At 32.4% G+C, this 24,125-nt stretch overlaps 3 protein-coding genes across 9 annotated transcripts; 2 read left to right on the forward strand and 1 right to left on the reverse strand.

Moving 5' to 3' along the window:
* Positions 1-4,408: 4,408 nt before the first annotated feature.
* Positions 4,409-16,293, reverse strand: LOC131851279 (tudor and KH domain-containing protein homolog). 5 transcript variants are annotated; one of them, XM_059201762.1, is made up of 13 exons: positions 16,255-16,293; positions 15,442-15,629; positions 12,960-13,178; positions 12,207-12,358; positions 11,714-11,816; positions 9,396-9,553; positions 9,008-9,121; positions 8,349-8,447; positions 7,729-7,845; positions 7,330-7,444; positions 6,945-7,068; positions 6,253-6,362; positions 4,409-5,643 (listed from the first exon to the last, which is right to left on the reverse strand). In XM_059201762.1, the coding sequence occupies exons 2-13, from the start codon at positions 15,623-15,625 to the stop codon at positions 5,327-5,329; spliced, it is 1,812 nt and encodes a 603-aa protein (XP_059057745.1). In that variant the 5' UTR covers positions 15,626-15,629; positions 16,255-16,293; the 3' UTR covers positions 4,409-5,326. The 5 variants fall into 5 exon arrangements, with proteins under 5 accessions (XP_059057745.1, XP_059057741.1, XP_059057743.1 ...); XM_059201758.1 differs by having other exon boundaries at positions 11,675-11,816; XM_059201760.1 differs by lacking the exon at positions 16,255-16,293 and adding an exon at positions 16,134-16,238 and having other exon boundaries at positions 11,675-11,816.
* A 301-nt stretch (positions 16,294-16,594) lies between these two features.
* LOC131851302 (uncharacterized) lies at positions 16,595-21,727 on the forward strand. 3 transcript variants are annotated; one of them, XM_059201788.1, is made up of 7 exons: positions 16,595-16,674; positions 17,960-18,037; positions 19,211-19,404; positions 20,126-20,295; positions 20,566-20,656; positions 20,838-21,011; positions 21,570-21,727. In XM_059201788.1, the coding sequence occupies exons 2-7, from the start codon at positions 18,016-18,018 to the stop codon at positions 21,714-21,716; spliced, it is 798 nt and encodes a 265-aa protein (XP_059057771.1). In that variant the 5' UTR covers positions 16,595-16,674; positions 17,960-18,015; the 3' UTR covers positions 21,717-21,727. The 3 variants fall into 3 exon arrangements, with proteins under 3 accessions (XP_059057771.1, XP_059057772.1, XP_059057770.1); XM_059201789.1 differs by lacking the exon at positions 16,595-16,674 and adding an exon at positions 17,540-17,623; XM_059201787.1 differs by lacking the exons at positions 16,595-16,674; positions 17,960-18,037 and adding an exon at positions 18,744-18,813.
* Positions 21,728-22,260: 533 nt separating this feature from the next.
* Positions 22,261-23,653, forward strand: LOC131851300 (uncharacterized). The gene has a single exon (XM_059201785.1). It carries the CDS (start codon positions 22,469-22,471, stop codon positions 22,970-22,972), a length of 504 nt encoding a protein of 167 aa, XP_059057768.1. The 5' UTR covers positions 22,261-22,468; the 3' UTR covers positions 22,973-23,653.
* Positions 23,654-24,125: the final 472 nt, after the last annotated feature.

Here is a 24,125-nt window from a genome sequence, read left to right on the forward strand (position 1 = left end):
GTTCTTCCGGAAACCATCAAAATTACCGTCCTTATTTCGTCACGTTTGATTTCGAATCGAATTGACCTGATTCCATCCACATTATATCGTCTGCCGTCTCTGTACCTCCAGTTTATACTGTTAGCATAGGCCAGAGCACCATTCCATCATCATGACTTACAAAATTGACGACCTCGGTGGTCTAGCGGTCTGGCACACCGCTTTCCGACGGTCGACGACGGGTTCGATTCCTACCACGGCACAAACATTTGTATCATTGGTCTGGGTGTTTTCTATGTATAATATGTATGTATTTACAAAAAAAAAATCTATGTATTTTTATCAGTAATCTAGTACCCGTAACACAAGCTTTATCTAGCTTAACTTGGGTCTAGATGGCGCTGTGTGAATTGTCCTGAGATTATTATTATTATAAATTATATATTATAAAACGTATCATTGTGAACAGGATCTTTCAGCGAAGTAAAAAGATACATTCTAATGGTATAAAGGATCATTGTCCCACACTATCACATGAGTATTGTGTATTTTAATAAAAACAATTTACAGGTTTGACATATTTATTCATTCAAAATAACGATATAAAATTATTCGAAAGTGTGTTGTACTTAATACATATTATTTGCAATCGTATGTATTCGGCAACTAATACTATAAAAAAATAGACTTACATGAAGGAATATTATTTTAAAAAGTAAACATTTGTACTTAGTATGGCACCCGTTTATAGCAGAAAAAAGTTCATTACTGTCTCTCAATTGTTCAAATGGGTGTACTAATTAATTGACATGACTGTCACAGCTTTGTTTTACTATGATACCACTGGACATAGACAAGGAATTCACCTATATAAAGCATAGATAACGGTCACGTATTGCGGTTTGGAGCATAAAAAGTAACTGTACAAATTTGACATCTGTCAAAAAGTACCTTTTAAACAGAATTCGAAATTCGAAATCTTAGGCCTCTTTAATATGCAGAGTGTTTTTCATTTTTTTCCTCTCTTTCGATTCCTTTTTTTCCATTACCGGGAAAGGCAAAAGGACTCCGTCCATAGAACCATTTTATTCGGTAGTATTCTGATATTAAGTATATTTCCTTACATTTATTGTCTTCACATATTCAAATGTTGATATTACATACTCAAATATGTACATTTATAATATTCTAGGTACTTTAATATCTATTTCATTGTTTCTTTTTTTTTTTATATAAAAGGCAAAGGAGCAAGTGACCTACCTCTGATTTAACTAGGAAAAATTAGTAAGTCCCATATATTTTAAATTGTTTATAAATGTTACGAAATCCGAACTCTCAGTCGACTAGAAACCACACCGGTTAAAAATGATCAATGATTGACGAAAGAACGAATCTTATTAACTTTTCAGAAAAGAGTCAGTTTAACTGAACGTTCGTTCATTTCTGAGTATTACAGCAACGAAAACTTAAGAGTGATAAATTTATTTCAGACAAGAAATTTAATAAAAATTTGAAGGTAAGAATACCTGAATATTTGGAATTAATAGACAAATGTATAAAAGTACTAATATATATCTACCAAAGCATAGGATGCCGTTATACAGTTAAAAAAAACGTTTTAGTACCATGTGACCTGAGCAGCAACCACTTTTGTATATCATACTTTTTGTTAAACAATTTATTGATAATATGCCAAAATTGGGAGTTCGCATAAAATGCGAATTCTACAATAACTTGTTTATGTGAGATTCTAACCATACAGTGATTATGCCATAGCCTATTGGACCTTTTTATATTAAATTTAACGGTATATCTATCCAAAATTTTATTGACAGAGTAATTGCCTTATACATTAGATACTAAAAATCAAATATATTTATAAAAGAAAAACAAAATAAGTATTTTTTATAATACTACATATTTTTGTACAATAATCAGGAAAATACATATTATTAACAAAACATCTGAGGCGATAGCAGTTGTTTTATATATATTTGCGAGCCACGGGCAAAGTCTACATTAGAAAAAAGAATCATCGAAATCCGCGAACATATTGTGTGTACATACAACAAAATACCGTTTCATAAGATCTCAAATATTCTGTCTGTCCTTTATCTATTAACAAATAGCTTTTATTAGTGAAGCGTTTGTTTTTTTACAAAACCGAATACTATTTATATCATATTTACATTTGTGCATATAATGTACACTGGAATAGGTAGAAATAATAAAAACGGCAAATGTTCCCAGACAACTGATCTTTTTTTATCAGGATATTATTCTTATACATTATATTTAGTAACCATGTACATACATCCAAAAAAAAATACAATTTTGTAAACATTTACTTTTAGTGTTACACCAAAGTTTGAAATGTCTAAGACATTCACATACGAAATGGATTCATTAGCACCATTTTACGCACCTTATATTATTTATCCACTGATAAATATTTAGAAAACTCGTAGAGTGAGACTTTTAAACGTTACTCTCTATTTACGAGAAATACTACTCTACATTCGTTTTTCAATAATTACTTTTTCTTTTTAAATAATAATCAAAAATGGCGGTTAACGTAGACAATAATTTGAATTTTTTTATATTGTTTTGGGATGCTTCGTTAGTAATGCAAAGAAATTGTAAAGATAGTAGAAAAAATACTTAATTTAATTAGATGGGAAAGGTAGAAATGAAAAATTCTATTTAATTAATACTGAAAAAGTGATTATCGAAAATTTGGCAATTAAGATACAATCCAATTATGATATATTTTGTGCGATGTGAAATTTTATTTCATTCAATGGTGACTTAGCTTATAAATAAAAAATGAAATATAAATAGGAGACAACAACGAGGGTATGTGTGAATTGACCTCATAGATAGAATAATCTATAACCTGTGTTTAGGAGTGTCAAGCCGATACCCTTAATAATAAATGCTATATGTATCTATGTCATTTTAAGTTTAAGTGAAATACGGAAGTACCAGAGATAATTATTAGATATATTGGTAGAGATTCTATTCCAATTTTCAACAATAACACTAATTATTCGGTACACTTCCATAGATATATACGTACATACAATTTTAACATACCAATAATAATTATATGAGAGTAAGATGCGATTGAGATTATTTTTTTTTACCCTGATATATTTTTTGAAAATATAATGTGGACAAAGGAGTCACGTATATACAGTTATAAAATGTACCAGATATGTATTAAGTTCTATGTTACGAAGGTACATAAATCCCTTAGAAAACTTATTTACTACGAAGCGACAATGTTAATGCCTAAGTACTTTTAAAGTTATCGACAATCACAGACTAAAATATGTTGTACTAATTTAGATACAAATATGTCTAATTTTTAACGGTTATTTATAAAGAAGAATGTTAATAATATATATTTATTGTAAATAATTCAAAGAACTCCAAAAACTTTTTTAGTTTCGTAATTACACGGAAATTTATGATTTTTAGATATTAAAATACTAAAAATCACAAATTACCGTTTATTTATTGTTATTATCAACAATAAAATCGTCACCTTAAATATTTACTAGTTGTGTGTATTTGTCTCAAACATTACTATAGAAAATGATTACGTATAGTCCAAATTAGTACAAACATATTATTACTATACATTTAGATATATTAACTTAAAATACAACAAAAATATTAACAGAAAAAAAAACAATTATGACCAGAAAGTATAACAGAAACAAATTACTACCATAGACAATTATAGTATCCATTTATGCATTGTATATTGATCTTGTTGAAATGGATCATCCTTCGACCAGACATTTAATAGTAAATGCACAAACATTGTCTATGGAAACAAAATATAAAAAAAAACAACCATCTCCACGTCGTACCACAACCAATAACATTCTTAAATAATCTTACATTTTCCTTTTGCATTTTCTGTTACTTAAATACTATAAAATTAAAGCTAGGTTTGTAGGAGGCCGATATTGTTGACAGATGGGGTTTAACTTCTATGGCGATCATTTAAAAGTGATTCGTTTCTGTCGCAAAAATGATGGCTCACCTAACAGAAAGTGTAAGTCGTTAACTGTACACGTGACAAGCACCACGGGAATCACGTGACGTAAAACCCGTGGTACAACTCAGGGCCAACGTGACATATCCCCCTTCCCTATAATTTGACTGTCGTGTCTCACCCTTCACACCACAACACAGCTTATATACGTATACTCGAATAAGAACCTTAAAAGTTAGTACCCATGTATGGCACTACTTCTTAAGTTATTTTTAATTGCATTCTGTTAGTTTTTAAGCTTAAATCCAGCTTTCCGAGGTTCGTTTCCCCTAGATTTGTTGCCGGAGCAAAGGGATTTGTCCCAAAGCCTCAACCTTCATCCCCATAGGTGGGTGCGGATGACCACTGTCAGTGGATACCTACTTAGACGATTTTCCATCTCTTTCTTGACAAGTGACAATAATTTAATATACTTAAATTTTAAAAAGTAATAAGCTACAGACATATACTGGAATTTGCATAGTAGTAGACAATCGCCAAGAAATAAGTTACCTTATACATAATCTGCACCATTTTAATATCTAATAACGAAACAATAGACAACAATAATGACACTACGAGATTACAAATTAAAAGCGTTGAATTTTCATGATACTACATTTAGATCGTGCTTTCCTATTATTTTATAATACGTGTTGATACTATAGACAATTATTAAATAATTTATATAATTAAAACATTCAACGAAAATGTGTACATTAACGTTTTCCTTTATACACTAGGATTAAGTAATTAAGTTGACGAAATACTTAAGCTATCGTCAAACATAACCTTAATTTAAGTATTCAAAAATGGACGCCATTTTTATAGATTGAATCTTTATTCATTAAAATGTCAAACGTACTCGTATAACAAACCCATTATATGCATTTAGTTCTTTTGGCTTTGTCATTTGATTTTATTAATTAAGATAGAGACAATATATTTCAATACTTAAAATGTGGTTTTACGAGACTTTAAATGTTAGACGATATCAGTGGTCTACAGGTTTATTATACCGCCTTACCGACCTTCGCGGGTTCGATTCTTCGCACAGTACATACATTTGGATTCATGATTATAATAGTTTGTATTGGCATGGGTGTTTTCTATGAATATTTTGTATGTATTTACAAAATAAATCGTGTCTAACTGTAGTTATAACAGTACCCCTAATATAAGTTGGCTTACCTTGGGACTAGATGGCGCTGTGTGAATTGTTCTGAGATTATATTATAAGACATGATGGATTATTACAAGAAGTAAGGGGGTAATGTGCAATATTATTTACACAATAATTTATTTATGTAGTTCATTATGGGTCCGGCCCAATGCTTCCAAATTCCCATGGTGTGAATCTATTCTATTGATGTTCGCTTTGAAATCATCTAATGGTGATTTGGATAGATTTGGTACTGGCGGCGTAAGAGTTTCTGTTGAGCCTTCCTTGTCTACATTCAACCTTTCGGTGTTGATAAAATCATCGTGGGATCCGTTAACGTGGGGTTTTGGTTTGATGTCCGGATACGTGAGGTCGAAGTTCGAAATCGACTTGATCTTGTCGGATTTCTCGAGGCCAGACGCGTGTGATATAGATGTAGGCATTCGTTCGTTATCTGGGGAAAAGTGTTTATTTTCATATTAAGTATACATGTATATACATATTGTTATATCTAAACCTCTCATTTGCTAAACTAAATAAAAAATATAATCAATTTGAACCAAGTGTTACATTAACCATGCATAATCACTAATCTATATTTTAATATGTGAAGCAAAAACTTTGTACCCCTTTTTATGAAAATTGAACGGTCGGAGGAGTTTAAAATTTCGCACATTTATACTTTATATAGAGAAGGATTGCAGAGTAATAATATTTTGCTTAATAATACATTAAAATTATGCCTAATAACTCAAATAACTTAAATCAACAATCAAAAACATTACGCATACTACAATGTCTGTATGTTTGACACACACACAAGTATATGTATATATTCTATTGTTTATTGTTGAGGTCCCTGGTCAAATTGAGTATTGTTTGTCTGTCTTGTATGGTCGCATTTCGACTAATGGGCGACCACTAGTATTATTATTAATTACCTAATTTTTCATTCCCTTTCTATGAAGGAAGATCTAACAATAATAGAAATCAATAATTGGACCAGAAGAAATATTTAATTTAACAATATAAAAACATAAGTATGTATGTTATTGTTACTTACCGTTCGCATTGTTGTCGGTAGATTGTGTATCGGTTGTTTTTTTATCATCCTTGTGGTCTTTGGGTAATGATGAAGATCTCCCACTGCTGGGTGATAACATGCCTAGCACTCTGTAAACAATAATAATTATTATAATACGGCAACAATATAGACAGCGTCATCTAACCTTAAACGAAACGGAACTTGTACTGTGGATACTATGCAACAGATACACCCAGTTTAAAACTTTTTTCAATATATAAACAGACAGAATAGATAAACACACATAATCGCGAATATTAATATTTGTATTGCATTATTAATAACAACAGTAGTATATTTTTATTCAATAATAAGAACATTAAACACCGTTTAGTTGCACAAAAAAACTGATTTAAATATTGTAGCCTAAAACATTTTGGATAAAACAAAAATTACTAATATTTCTAACATAAAGACCGTCATCATATAGATTTTAACCTTTATTGATATGTATAGGTACCTAAAAAGTGAAGGCTATGATTCGAAGAATGTGTTTAATATGAAAGGGGATGCATGCTTCACAATACATATGATGATTAGAGAACAGATGGATGTACAGTGTGAAAGACAATATGCATCAAAGAAGATTACTCTTCTTTGACCATTGAAAAATGACATTGTATAGACTCCAAATAATGAGATAAATGCCAGGTAATGACGATGATGTGTACCTTGAGTTTCCAAGGTCTCCGAATGGCGTGGAAGGATGTGAGGCTTGAGGAGTGAACGGCACTTCAGGGACTGGATCCGCCCAGCCTTCTGCCACCAGTGTCGCACCGATATCCACTTCGCCCTCTACAAAAGTATATGTCACGGGTTTAATTTTATCACCATTTACAGATGCAGCTTCATTGTTTGATCTAGATAAGGTAAAAAGAATAGAAGTATGCTTGAGGTAAAAAAATAAAAGATCTGGGAATATGTCCATTCTATTCTATTTAACGCTTTTTGTTGTAACTTAAATAATGGTTGTAATCATACAAATTTCTAATTAAAACATTCAATATTTTATTCCACTGAGTTCTAAAGTGTGAATTGTCTAAAAAATTTATTTACCTTCAGTGGCATCAAATAATTTGATACCAGGTATTTCCTTCTCTTTCTCGCCTTCAGCTGTCACCGTCTTCTTGTATATACAGGTGCGAGAGACAAGAGGTTTCCATCTTGCTACCTGTAAAAATCGATTTGTCATGATAAATAAAAACAAAAATTAGATACAACACAGATAAATCAATATTAGGGAACATATGTACACAGACAATTCTTAATAGAAACTCAAATAAAAATACCGTAAATACAAATTACTATTGTATAATATTTCTCATCAAGAATCTCTAAAAAAATCAATATAGTATAGCTAGATTCGAAAAAAATATATGGTTTCAGGGTAAGTTATGCTGATGACGTCATTCAGTGATTCAATGACAAAAAAAAACTATGTAGAGAGAGTGATACCTGTGTAAGATCTTCAAACCGCTCGACCGCCTGCGGATGCCACCGAGAGCCGTTAGTGGGAGAGCCTGTCGCTCCGTTGGTGGCCGGCTGCACGCCCGCTAGGAAGCACTCCATGGCCTGAGGTCAATATTATTTTTACATATATAATATCTCAGCATAATTCACAAAGCGTCCTCTCGTCCTAAGCTAGGCAACGCTTGTGTTATGGGTACTAGACGACTGATATGCGCGACCACCGAGACCGTCAAATACAATCAATAATATATTTTTTTAATTATTTATTGCTATTAATATATGAAACCCCTTTATTATGATATATAACTACCACTATGCCATTAAGCATTAAATGCAGATAATTTGATAGTATCTTATATACAAAATAAATGCAAACTCTGACATTTCAATATTTTTTTAAATAAGTAAAAATTTGATGTATAATTTGGTAAATTGAAATTGGAGAAGTATAGAGAGACGACCTAAAAATATGAGTGAATCTGTATATAATTGGTTTAGACTACAATATTTTTGGGTCTAATCTTTATATTTATATTCAATTAACAACAAAAGTGAAAAGAATCAGAGAGACTACTCATTCATTTTTAGTGATGATTTTAACATACCTGGAATCGAAGCCGTAACAGATCTGCACGTAATTCACACAGTTCGTGCGTCGCTACGTATTCACTGTCGCCATAATCTACGTAGAACACATCAGCCACCTGCAGTTTACACAATATTCTTAAGTTAGTTTGTTTTGTAAGTTGTTTGGCTTGAAGGATGAGATAAAGCAGTGAAATTACAGGATAAGAGGCTTAAGATATCCCCTCCCCCTTTCGTCTGCATCTCCACACACTCGTCACCCCTGCGGCGGGAGGACGGTCTTAAAAACACGTTAAAAATAGTATGTGACGGATATAGGTGCGTTATGATGGTTGTAACACATGAGAGGAAATTACGGAGAAGGTATATTAGAACCGAGTGTGTTACGCACGTATATCACACGACACGACGATCATATAAGTTCAACAAACTTAGGAGTCCCTTTCGTGTTTAAAACTTCCCGCCGCTTTACTTTTCTAAATCATCGCGCTGCCTACTGCGCTGGCGCCGCAAATATAGTAATATAATAGGAAAAAGTACGGTTATGGAATATAACTTAACAATTTGCGTTTATAACGCACCCAAACACGCGTAAACACATATTAGCTATGATATCAAAAACCAGTGAAATTAGATGCTCTTTACGAACAAGTGCGTTGAAAAAGAAGATAGAGGTTACCATTTGTGAGGGGTCAAAATCGTTGGGCCGCAGATCGTGCACTCGTGCGCGGTACCAGCGGCCGTCATGTCTGAACACCGCCGCCACCACCTGCCCCACGCTCACAGACGATATCTGCCGACAGAATACAATACAAATCGTTTATTCAAATAAACTTAAATTTTGAATGGTCACCTCATTCAGTTATCTATTAATCTACCACTCATTCAAAAGATCTCTAATCACAATGCCGCAGATCGGAAAGATACAGTGGTCTTGATATCACGACGTGTCCATGCATATAAACGGTTATCAATTACAGGTAAGCAAAGTTGATGGCTTACCTGATAGAAATTACTTTCTGATTTGGTTATTGGTTGCTTATTCAAGTAACTTAAACAATACTCACAGCATGTGCGGCACGGTTGTCCTTATTCCCGTAGTAGTCGGTCATGTGAGCCACGAGTTCGTCCAACTGGGACACCTGGGGCCCGACGAACTGCACCCAAAACCGAGACGGCGACGACACCGCTGATACGTACACCTCTATAGACGCGCCGCCCGCTTCTGTTATAGTGTAATACACACATATTTGAGTTTAAACGAGAATACATTAATAAATAAATGATCCTGGGCAATATATATTGCGCAATCTTCCGAAACTAAGAACATTCTGAAACTAACAAATAAACTCATGAATACATTACTGTTCGGAGATCGAACCTGCTGTCGTCTTAAGGAAAAGACTGTGCCGAACCATTGTGATAAATTCCTGGTGAATATGCCACTATGGGCCAACTGACCTGACCTCAGGCTCATTCTACCATATGGCGGGTGCCCCGCCAGCGTAAACCACGGTTAGTGCAGGCGGGTGTACCATTCCATTATCATACGTATAAAAAACTGAAGAACTAGAGAACTGGAGAACTGGAGAAAATTCATTTATAATATTTGACTAGTCTTTACCTGCGAAGCCGATTGATTGAACTTATATATAGAAAATATAAGTCATATTCCTTCACATTTATATTAAGGTAAAGATTATAACTAATTATGATTATTTGAACAATCCAACAGTGTTTAATTGACATCGTTTAAAAATAACTATAATTTAAAGAAACAATAATGGGACTTTCACAAACACAATCAACCTGACCCCGTACTGCCTTTACCAAGCTACTAATATTTTACAAATATAATACACATATACATATAAACACACGACACACAAAACAACAGATATTAAATACATACACATACGTATATACACCACACCGGCACACCAATAAATACAATCATGATCAATCAGACTAATTCTTCTGGACTGAAGTTAGCTACTTCAGTAGAACTGGGCGGTAGGAATTGTGATAAAAGTTATGACATGCGTTAACTATCAAAGAATTTCCTATATGAATAAATAACTTCAATACTGAATATTTTGTTATTACTTTTATTAAAAAATATTTTTTTCTTTATTTTTTTAATAAAACTTTTTTTTCTTTACAATGTTTTTAATAAAACTATTTATTAATACAGTTTCAAGTTAAAAAATTATAGGCATATCTGATATTTTGAAATTTAAGTGAAAACTGGACTTCACAACATTGGTTGCCGATGTAATTGGTTTCTGAAAAGGTTTAAAGGGTACTGTTATATAACTAGGAATACATAAGTGCTATATGATTCACATGGTATGTGGGTGTAACATGTGTAAAAACAGACTTACATGTACATGTGTTGCTGCCTATTTCTATATTCTTCAGAGATATCACATTTTTAATAGACTGCATTATCGCGAGATCGACTTTAAAGTCATACATTTAAAGTTGATTTGCTATAATTTTGTGTTATTCTATTCTGCCTCGCGATGCTCTCAGGAAGTCATTGTAGTTAAGTAACCATAATGGATTAATTCTTGACCTGTTTTATACTCAGTATATCATCACCAGCGCAGGCATTAGCATCAATATGAAATAACACTACTGTCAGCGCTAACCATAGAATGTTTTAATGTAATTGGAATGGCAAAATCAAGCGGCCCATCTGATGGTAATCGGTAACTATTAACTATACACATGAACAGCAGTACGTTCATCACATTATCATATAACACCTCTGATATCACTCATCTCTTGCCATTCCATAGGAATATGTCGATATGCCTGTTATTCAATAATTTTGTTATTCAATAATGAAATAGGTTAGACTCGCAGACGTTTTTTACGATCTACCTTTGATAAAAATTGTATGGTTGAAAAGTTTAATACGAATTTATCTATTAAAAAAATCAATAGCTTCCTTTACACGATATTTTCTTTCATGCGGAGCAGGAGCGCCCGCGATTTGCCGCGGGAAAGCTAGCTCCAGCAATCGTGAGTGATTGCATTGCAACTATTTTTGTTGTTGACTCTGCGCGTGATTGCGCGTATGTTTCAAGTCATTTAACTTTCTTTTATTTTAATAGTCTTTGGTCCATAGTCCGCAATTTTGCAATGATAACTTATTATTACAAAAAAGTGCTAACACACACTCGCAATCTTTCTCGTTCTCTTTGTTTGCAATTACGTGCTCATTATTTCCTGCCTGCCGACTCGCGCGTGCATGAACGTACGTGTAAAGGTAGCTTATGTATGAGTATTAAATATAGTGTGTATATTGCTCCAATAGCGCATGCTGTTAGTATCTTACCAGGCTTTTTATATTTGATATGCTTGTGTGCGGTGTCACCTGGCAACTCATCGCGGTCGGCTGTCTCTGCCGGCGGAGGCTGCGCTAGCCGAGGGCCACGCTTTGACTGGTCGATCTCGCGTCGGCACTTCTGCTGGGCCACCTTTGGACGATAGTATAACATACATATATATCTCTTACTACAGTAGAGATTGGTTTGTTCACTATGACTGATTTCATATTATTGTGTATTTAATGTATGTATTAAGACTGTAATGAATTACTGATAGTTGGTGGGTATTGGTCTGTATATAAATATTTCAAACTAGCTGTGCCCACGGTTTGTTATGTTATTCTAATGCATAAGCTATATTACTGTAAAGCTTCAACAAAATCTGTTCAGTAGTTTTTGCGTGAAAGAGTAACAAACATTCATACTTACAAACATTATAATATTCTTAAGATTTAGATTAAAAATATAAAAGAGCAATATACAAGTATCAAGCTATATAAATAAATATTTTATTGTTGTCAGAAAATTTAATAATCTTACGCAGGTCTCAACGAGTCCTTTGGCGATTTCTATTTGTTCCTTGGTTCCTCGGAAGGACACCTGCCGCTGCGTGTTTTTGTCACTAGATGTTTCAATCTTGACCCGTGCTCCACTACGGTGACTAATGTCGTTTATGTTCTCGCCGCCCGTACCTAATTTTACGTAATGCATCATAAAAACTTTAGATAAAGATGTATGATTACAAATATTTTACTTTGATCGAAACGTAGACTGTAGGCATTCAGTACTAAAATCTAAATAGTTTTGAATGTGGATTTTTATTGAAAGTAGTTTGGCATCTCTGAATAAAATAGTAATACAGTGTGGTACCCCCATCTCACCTATTACAGCAAGTCACAAAGCAGCTTCTTTGTAAGTAGCGTTCACTGAATGACGTAATATCTGTGGTGCTCTTCATGTATATACGTGAGGGTTGCCACTTACTAAGAAACGAGCCGACATTTATTTGCTATTACAATTACAAAATTATATAGATGTGAATGATATTAATACGATGGTATTGATAGTAATATCTTTCATGTACTGTTGGTTTTCCTAATTTATTCGTTCTGAGACATACACCAATGTACATATTCGCTGTTTGCAGCTTAATGCTCGCATGACGCCAGCAGTGTGCGCTAGAGACGTCTATAATGCTTCCTTCTCTTTTCCACATATACTACATTTTCTATTTCCTCAGATTGAATGAGAATCACAGAATAAAAAATATATTCAAATGCATGAGGTACTCACCAATGATTCTACCACAGGCCCATCCAGGAACCTCTATTGTATCTTCTACAATTTGTGGTTGTTGTTTAATGAAGTCATGTATCATAGTTTCTGCCAGCTGTGTCGCTGTATTACGACCTCTGATGATACATACGTCATAATCCTTGTCACTGAACTGCTTGAAGTGCATCAAAGCACCAGAACGCTTCTCCAATTCCTTAATGTTGGTTCCACTGCGGCCTGAATAGTATATAAATATATATCTTAAAAAATACTGTATAAAATGATATTATGCAACAACAGAGTTTTTATCAACATTTAATGTTTGTTTTTTACAAGTTCAAGTGATATTCACCCACAAATAAACTAAAAATTTCAAAGATTGGACTTAGAAAATGATTATATTATTAAAATCAAAAATAGAATGTGTCGTAAGTATTTGTTTTTTCAATTTTATTTAAAAATACACATTTCTATACTTCATCTTGTAAAGTAGAATGTAGATGTAAATCCTCTATTATCCGGAACTATAAGTATCTATATGGATTTTATATTATTGATATAATATTAAATAATTAACATGTTGATGAACATCATTTCCATATCTTTATTCTGATTACATGCAGGCGTACAATGTACAGTCACTATTATGTAAACATTAACCATCAGTATAAATATTTAGATTTAAAAATCTCTTAGTTTCATTTACTGTGTTTGTTTTGTGTAGTGACACATCCTGCCTGAAGCAAACACAGCTAAATTAGAGATTAAGCAAACAATCTATCAATGAGTTGGAAGCAATATTACACCTATGGAGGAAAAAATTACAAATAAATCCAATCCAGAATACCATATTGTAAACTGCTGCAGCCTAATTATCAGAAAATGAGACCCTACCCTGCTTGCTTGATTATGTATGACTACTGCATGAAAACTTAAAAACACAATTTGAATTTATATTCATACCAAAATCAATATAGTTAAGTATCTTAGATTGTTCAGCCATTTAGTCATAAATAGGTTGCCATACTTACACATTTATAGTATTGGTATGTATTGCTCAGTATTACATTGTGTAGAGTGTATTAAAAACACAATTTGAATTTATATTCATACCAAAATCAATATAGTTAAGTATCTTAGATTGTTCAGCCATTTAGTCATAAATAGGTTGCCATACTTACACATTTATAGTATTGGTATGTATTGCTCAGTATTACATTGTGTATAGTGTACAGGTTTTAGAACTCATCTTGCTATTATAAATTTAAATAGGTTCTATTCTAGGACTCACTAACAGAAATAACATTTTCCATATTATTACAGTTAGTACTAATTAATAATAAACCAGGATAATTTACACAGCGCAATTTAGTCCCAAGCTATGCAAAGCTTGTGTCATGGGTGATAACAACCAACAAAATATTTTTTTAACACATTGAAGACCGTATTGAAAAATCTTATTTCCCAAATAGGGATGAGCATTTGTTTATTTTTAATTAAACTAAGTCCTCTATATGCAGTATCTCTTCAAGCATCCAGCGAATGAACTATTGTACTTAAATTGAAATTTAAATCATGACCAAGTACAAGCGGTCCCCAGGTAAAACATGTTGTGTGCCCACCCATAAGCACATGGGCTCGTAATGTTGCTTGCAGAGTGACCCACCGGTGGGCATGCTGTCTTTAACATGTTAAAAACATACCTAATATATGTACAATTGGGGGATTGTTTTAAAAAGATATTGTTTGTAAATAACATACACATGAATACAAAAGAACCTACAACCATACAAAATAGTGGTCTGCCAAACCGCTAGACCATTGAGACATTCAAGTGATGACATCATTATTTTTTTAAATGATTACCATGACATAATGATACATATAATCCACCTGAGTTTTTTATATTATGGGGAGGCTTTTGTTCAGTAGTGACTAAGGATTGAAGTGAGGATGATGTAATAATGTCAACAAACTGTTTAATTTGAGTAAATATTTGTGATGCTGTGATAATATAAATTTTAATAGAATGTTCTGTAGTTAATAGGGGTTAAAATGTTCTATCGCTTGGTCTATTGTGTTTACAGATTTGTAATGAAAACAAATATTTATAACAAACACATCCTGAGGGTTTTGTCCGTGTAATCTACATACCCCAGAAACCCCAGGATGTACTGTACATAGATGTAAATTTATATAAACTTATCAATTACATTTTATTAATTTACAAGCTGTGTGAAATTCTCACACAGCCTGTGTTATTCTAATGTGTATATTATTGCAAAGTTTCATTAAATACTTTTTATGTGAAAGAGTAAGTAACATACATGCATCTACAAGTCCAAGTTTGTACTTGTGGATGGATGTATGTTTGTATTTGTTTTATTTTGACATTATTTTTGTTACTTCTGTGTTTACAATATTAGTAAGATAAATCTACAAGATTGAGTTTTATAATGATAAAAAAAATATATAACTATTTATTACTACTCAAACTTACCTATTAAAGCAGGGAGAATACTTTTGGGCACTTTAACTTCAATGGTGTTCACCTTGGCTGTCTTCACATTATCACCTCTTAATTCCTCATCTTTTTTGAACACATAGTACACCACAAAGGCTGTAACCGTAACCAACGACAAGCCCAGAGCAATTGGAACTACAAACTTAGTGTTAGAAGACATTTTTCTGAAAATTATAAACATTACAGGCAAATTTAATAATATACATACATTTTTAAAGATTTGAAAATAGAAGCATGCTGGCACCATATGTCAAGAGAAGCGACAATCGCCGCTAAAAACATTAACAAATACAAATAACAGCAAGGACATTACATACACAGGTATAGTGTAACATCCATACCAATATATATGACTATGTTGAATTTGTAAGAAATAATAAATATATTCACAATTACGTACATAAGAACCAAGTCTTATATATTAATACAAAATAGTGTAACAAGTGCTAACTTTCAAAGTACATTTTCTATCTTCCCTAAATTTTTTGTAATTACTTTATAAAATAAGATATATGAAATGAAAAAGGGTACTATATTTGTTTTATTTTCACGACGTTTCAGTTATAAACTATATAATAAAACAGAGAAATCTATTAGCAGGTATGACATAATGAGTAAAAATTACTTCGCAAGTAACATGATACCTTTGTTGGCTGTTACATACTTACGAATAAGCACGAAACTGTTTACTGGTAATTATGACACATACGAGTCAAACTTTTCAGACCAAACCGTTTGTAATTGCTTTTAAAAACACTATTGTTGTGTAAATAAACGAAAATTAATTACCTTAATATGTTTCATGTGAAATTCACGTTTCGATCGTTTGACATTTAAATATATTTTGATGACATCTATTTGACATAGCTGTCATTCGACAATTTGACATTGAGTCAGTCAGTGGGTAGTTGAGAATACAGACTTGGGACAAGAATTAAACTGCTTTGTAATTGCGCCAAAAATAAATTAAGAAAATTAAACAAACGTTTTAATTTTATGATTTCCCAAGTATTAATAAACAATGAATAGAAGTTATAAATAACTTAAAAATAAATGGACTGCGTTTGCAATAAATTATAGTAGCCCTCCTATTTGCTTGGCCGTAGTCGAAAAAAAACTAGTGTTTATTATATTTTGACAACGCATAGAAATGAAAATGTCAAAGGCTAAAATCAACATTACATATTATTTAGAAAAACCTTATATTAAGTAAGTGCATATATTTCATACCTATAACAGGTACATATTTATTAAACATCTCTCTATATAGGTGCCTGTTATACAGTATATACCTATGTTAGTTGTTTTTTACTTCTGATGATAATGGAATGGTGCTCCCCGCCTGCGCTAACGGTTTATGCTGGCGGGACACCAGTGGAGTATGATAAGATGAGCATGGGGTCAGGTCAGTTAGTCGTGACAAATTCACCAAGAATTTATCACGATGGATTCCAGGGCGTGGAGGTCATCCTGACATAGTACATTGCTAGCAATAAGATAATCAATGTACATAACTAATCCCCTTTCCCCCCTACCTATGTTAGTTAACCTAATACGTTTCCTAGATGGTATTGACCATGAAATGAACTACAATATTGCATGTGTTTATGTTTATCGTCAGTTATCCCAGGCGATATCATAATTATTTCTTAAGAAGATCATAAGATCCAATACAGCATAAAGAAGTTAATTATTTCGAGTAAGACTGTTTATAATATAAATTATTTTCTGATTTGAGAAAATCAGCAGATAGTTCATATATTAACATAAAGACCGCAGTCCGCACTTGTTTGTAGCAGCTAAGTATGAAAATAGTGCGAGTGCAAAAAAGTCATGATGGATTAAAAATTAGGAGACAACTTTTTAAAATATTGTTTTTATATTATTGGTATGATGACACGTGAAGGATATCATTGGCAGCACATGATGAGGTAATGTCCGTATTGCTGGTCATGTTCTTGTATACCAACTATAGCCACTTACCATCAGAAGAGCCGAAAATATGTTTGGTATTTTGGTTAAAAAATAATATAATAATATAATTTTAATTAATAATATAATTTTAGAATTGAAGCGGAAATATATAATTCAAAGGCTTTTCTTTACGGTACAAAAGTTTCTAATATGTCATTATACAAAATTTGTACCTACTGCTATGGTAACAGCCCAATTTTCTTTCTGCACATTTTTATTTCCCACGCAATACACGTTAGGCAATTTCAGGGAATAATCGATTTTACATTCTATTCGTAACTACTAATTTTTCGTCTTACTTTAATCTGTAGGACAAGCTTAAATATAAGCCTGTTGCATATTTAATATTATTATTTCGTTCCACTAAAAAGTCAATTTTCCCATAAATCAGTACGAAATTGACGCGTGAGTAAAATAATCACCAAAATCGGACCATAATTCATAATGATGTAATTGTACCTACAACATAATTTATTTTTGTAGAACATTAGATATTTGATTAAGATTTATATATTTTCAGTGAATTTAATTTGAAAAGGTGCATTTAACAATTATATAAATCTCATACAATTAACGATGACTTGGGATATTACGTTGGGTAAGAATAAAATCGAAAATGCATTTTACATATACATCTACATGTACCTATATTTGTAACCTAATTCTTTCATGACCTTCGCAATTTTTCGTGAATTCGTTTCTATCGCACACAAATTATTCCATACTTTGGAACAGCAGTCGGGTTGCCCAACGTTCGAATGTAATGTGGATATTCCAAAAATGAAAATAATTTCTCATTTATAAAATACGCGTGCAATTTAATAATAAAATGAGGGAAGAACTCTACAAATTAAGATGCTTCACTTTATATACCTATATAACGGATCTAAATAATTTATTCTCAATCGCCAAAAAGTCTGTTTGTCTATCAATCTGTTTGTTTTTTACATTTTCACGACTAAACGGCTTCTATTGAAATAGATTGTATCGCAAGGACGCATAGGACGCTATCTTCTATCAAAAACATAATATGAAAGAGGTGAAATAAAGGCTGAAAATTTGAGTAGACGCAGTCGCGAGTAGTAATAAAAATTCGTATGGAATCACTGTGAAGGTTGCATTGCATATCTAAATCTAAAAAATAGTCCTTAAAAAGTTTAGTAATATTGACACTCTACAGACGGCACCGATCGCGCGCCCCAATAAAATGTAATCGTCTTATTCGTCATATTTTTTATTGCCGTACTGATCACGAAAGCACAAAATAAAATGTCCGATGGCATCCAGTCAGTGTGTGATTACGAGCAGCCATGCAGCGTCCCTACAAACGCCGGTATCTGCAAATAATTGATACACATGAAGCGTTCCACGGCGGTAATATTAATAAATAAGGCATTAAAAATATATATGACATTTAAAATTGTATTACAAAATTATATACATGTCCAATTTATACATACATATATGTAAAAACATCTACGTGATATAAATGTGAAACAAGCTAGTTTTTATTTAATAATCAAAAATTAAAAAGCAATTTGTAGGTATCTACATCTATAGTAAAATGAATTTGCAGTTGTACCGACGTTGTACTTTACATATATAGATTTGACATATACTCGTAGGTACAGAATAATAAGTGTTTACGATTGATCAGTGCTTCCGCTTATATATAATAATAATAATTATTATTATAATAATAATAAATCGTGTGCAAATCTTAGGCTGTTATTATTATTATATATACACACGTTCTCCCCATGTCTGCTAGATTTCGAATATGTGGTAACGAAGAAAACACCTCCCCGCGTATGTTTTGGCACTGGACTAGATCGGGAGGTGTTGCCCTTGAAAGGAGCCAACATGAGTCCATTTATGAGACGCAATACAGGTGAAGCAAGACCTAACTTGGGTCCTGGCAGTTACGACGAGAAACGTGACGCTTTTTATGAGCTCAATCACCGGGTAATACAATTATATCAAATTTATTAATTTTATCTGTAACTCACACGCGTTATTGAACGAATAAACTATTTATTAAATTATTTATTCGTTCAATAAATATATTCAAATATTATATAATAAATTTAAAATTATCCATTATAAAAAAAAGAAACAGTAATAATGAAATTAAAGTTACGGATGATAAGGAGAGCATGAAAAGGTGAGCGTGAAACGCAATTAAAATTGTTCATTTCTTAATTTAATTATTTCTATATGTACAATATCTGAGGTCATACTAGGAGTTTAGGTCATATTATGAGGTTACCCCTCAGCCACATTAATATGACCAACTGTGACATCGACGAGGAGATGAGTAAAAATTACGAAAATCATGTGTGAGTGAAGACAATGAATATAATCTGTTTGATGTATTATATATGTACACTTTTTTTAAATGATGATTCTGTGATTAGTTACTGGATAAGGAAAGTTAGAACCTAATGATTATTTTGTAGTTCGGAGGTCTAGAGGTTTAGCACACCGCCTGACTTTTGATGGTCGGGGGTTCGGTTCCTCGCACGGTTTAGACATTCGTATTCATAAGTATGACTGGTTGCTATGTATATACAAAAAGAATGTATGTATGTATTTATATCAGTTGTTTAGTACCCATAACGCAAGCTCTTCTTATCTTGGCACTAGATGGTGATGTGTGAATTGTCCTAAGATATATTTTTTACAGATATATAGTAAATACGGTTTAGGGGCAAAGTCCTCTCGATGGAAAACGAAGCACGAGTATCAGCCGCCGCCAAAAGAGCTACCGCCAAAAAAACCTACTCCCCAAAACTGTGCTCCATTTAACGCTACCTCGAAACGAAAAGCTCTATTTACAGCAAGCGACTGTCCAGCGTAAGATAATTCATTTAATACGTTTTTTTATGATCTTATAAAATGACGATCTTGGCAGTTATTGATTTAGCACACTACTTAACTTTTGACTCCCGTATAATGAAATACCAAGTATTGGTCTGGGAGTTACTCCTGTTTAAAAAAAATACAAAAATGCAGTATCTCTATAAATAATAAAGGAGACACTACGGCATACGACCTGCTTAATTTGAGAATAACTAGATTAGGCCGTATTTCATAAAGTGTATTAAATATGTTAAAAATCTACAGACCATGCGACTACTGGCCTGAATACAGAAAAAGGGAAATTAAGTTTGCTTATAGTTTCTCTGGTAAGAAAGTCCTTCGATGTTCTGTCGAGGTAAGAAATATATTGTAATTTTATTATGATTAGAAATATATAGAGAATGATGCACACAAATAGTTGCACGAACAAAAAGATAAAGAGACAAGCAGACGTTTTTTGCCTAGTCACGATTTTATTATATGTAAAGATAAAGAAAAACAAAAGAATCTTGTAAAGATAATAAAGATACTTTCAGATAAAATGCGTTCCATACAACTTGGATGTGTGCGGTGTTTGTGGCTGTTCGTGCTCAGCCCAAGGAGACTACTGGCAGTTCGAGAATCGAATATTCCTCTGTCGTAAACATTATACAAGATTGTTCAAGCACTGTCTGTCCAAATTCCAAGGCGCCAAGTTAGCAGAGTTCAAGGTGAGTTTAACAATATCAGACCGACTATATAGCTAATGAAAATCCATTGGAAATAATCAACCAGTGGATAAAAAAAGATCATTCAGCTAATTTCAGTGACCACTAGTTAGATATTCTTTTAGAAATATTCTAGCTGTTGATCCCAGTCTTTATAGGCTACCAGGAGAAATTCGGTTGTTGGTCAACTCCAGTTGAATGGTATGACTTTCGACTGAGAGCACGTCAAGGCGAACCTCGTCTGAGATCATTTATAAAAAAAAAATTAATCAATTAATTAAAAAAAAACTAACTAACTTTCGTGCTATTTGTTTCATGTTTGATTACAAAACCGAAGTAAAAGTAAATAAGTTTAAGTTATGTCGTCTACGTGAGTGTCTACGTCTGTGCCTTACCTATTTCAGGAGCCAATCAGCGTGCTTTGTTGTGTTTCGGGTGTAGGGTGAGACAAGACAGTGAAATTGAGAGGCATGACACCTTAGTTCTTAAGAATGGCTACACATAAGTGGTATCACAGTCGTCACATGATATGACTAAGACTAAGATATGTTTTGTTTACAGTCGATCAGAGATTGCTTCTTCGCGCATGCACATAACAGCTGCAAAGCGGCTTTGAAGATCATGAAAAGCGAGGAGATAGAGAAAAAACTACGCAAAGAAGCTTACCTCGATCTTTACTTTCCACAACGACGATTCTGTAACAAATGAGAATAATTAAAATGCCTACAAATGTCTTCATTTCTTTTGAGTACAACGCTTTGCAAAATTTAATTATGTTAATCTCAAACAAATTTTATTATATACGTTCATTATATATATAGTTAGGGCATATAGGTAATTCGTATTTATTCTATGTTTTATAATTTTAATTGAATAATTTGCCTTGGTGTATTGTACATCGATGAAATAGATTTAAATATACCGGGGAATTCAAGACTTAATAACGATGTATAAAGTATAATAGAGAGAATACCTTAGTATCAAATTTCATTCATCATATTCACTTTAATATATATTTTATAATTCAATATAATTATTCATTTCTTTTGGTTTAAAAATATTGATTGACTGTGCACTCTTCAAATAAGGTTGAAGTTAAATTCATAAAGGTAACATTACGTAAATTACTCGTCTGCAGCTCAGTCACAAAATATTATCTGTATCTGACTGACGTCTAGTGTCTGTCAATGCATGTGCTCTGTGATTTATGCTATCATCTGACTTAATTTGTTCCATTATACTACATGTACGTAAATTGTCCAAATACTTTCGATAAATTTTCTTGAGTACCAAAGTAATTCTATGTTTACTTTGTAGGTTTCATAATAAATTTGAAAATATGTACTAAAGGAACATATTCGTTTCCATAAACAGTTCTATATTTAATGTAAATTGTTATTTATTATTTATTTTCATCAAATCGATATTTTGTGTATATTTTAGTAAGATACTGAGGAATCATGAAGCTTGATTCAAATAATAAGATGATAAATAACGACAGTGGCGCTGATACACCAGAGGAGGTTGTTGACGCAAGACAAAACGCAGAGGATATTATCGACGGTATTCTCGCAGACTTCACAGAGTTCGTATCGCCAGATGCTGCTCGTAACGGGAGTGTAGTGGCAGAGAATTTATTTGGAATGATACAACCCCCTCGAACGAGGACACCGGCTAATTCTTTCTCCGAAAACGCGACTATCGACGATATTGACCCCTCGTCTGATCTTGGAACGTCAATACGGAACAAGTGTTTGGAGCTGGAAGAGATTCTGCAGAGCCTCAAATCAAGGTTGAATCATGTTGTTTTAGACGAAAACATTGTGCTTAGCCCTGAGGCCAATTCATTGGAAGCACAGTTAGAACATGATCTGGATACAGATTGTCAAGAAGATTTGTCACTTCAAGAGTTTCTTGAGTTGTTGCATTCACAAAATAAAATAGGTTCAACTGGTGTACAATGATCACTTTATATTTCAATGTTTAAGTAGATATTTAAGATACAAAATTTTACATGAATTTATTGTGTGCAAACATGCAGTTAGATTTTATTGAAAAGTATAGAATTAAAATTTCAGGCCTATTGTCTGGTGGTATTATTGGCGTGATAGACTGTTGTATTATGTAATTCTTTCACTAACAATACTTATTTTAAAATTATTAAAAGTAAAAGTAACAACTTGTGATTATCTTGGTACTTTAGTGGTGTCTCACACACGGAATGTAAACAATATGATATAATAATGACATAATTTGTTACTGCATTTATCAAATGGTAGACAATTACTAAACTATTACTTTAAAAGGGAATTGTTAGTATTCAAGCTGTATTATATACCAGCTTCCGTTCAGGATCTATTGATTGATAATATCTCAATCTCTGAAATAGCTAATAATTTGATTACAATTTATCATATATTGTTTATATATTGATAATATGAAAAAGAAAGCAAATGAAAATAATAATGAATACAGTGTAATAATTGTAACTTTTATATTTCAATAGTTAAATGCATGTGTATGGTGTGTGGTTGTAAATTTATTTTAATTTAGCCTAGGAATTTCTTTATTTCATAATTTTTTATTTGTAGCTTTAATTGTAAAGAAAAATAGTAAATACTTTTAATAAATCGATTTAATAATTATTTGTTTACATTTACTATACTCAACACATCTAAATCTGATCAAAGTCAAGAAATAATTAAAATTGAACTGCCTATATTTTCTTGATTAAAATACTAGTCGCAGTATTTTACTAAATGTATCACATATAGGATTTATTATGTTTTTCACAGTCAAAATTAAGTATATTATTAAATTTGTGCTTATTCTCAGCATATCTGTAACCTATATATATGCTGATAATGCGTACATTACATATTATATTACATAATTATAAGAGATCCTTATTATAGAGTTTTGTTATCCCTATAGTTTGGTAACGCATTTATTTCGGTACTTTCAGATTACATTATATAGCCATAAGAAAAATAATAGGTAACTGCTTTTTTTTATTACAGCAGTAAATGCTCTTCACAAATATCAGCGTTGTGATATTTAATAGTGTCCATTGAGCAATACAGTCTGCTGCATCTTAGTCATAAAATTTTGATTGTC

The sequence above is a fragment of the Achroia grisella genome, unplaced genomic scaffold (assembly GCF_030625045.1).
Source record: "Achroia grisella isolate CSIRO2021 unplaced genomic scaffold, CSIRO_AGI_Agris_v1 utg782, whole genome shotgun sequence".
Lineage (NCBI taxonomy): Eukaryota > Metazoa > Arthropoda > Insecta > Lepidoptera > Pyralidae > Achroia > Achroia grisella.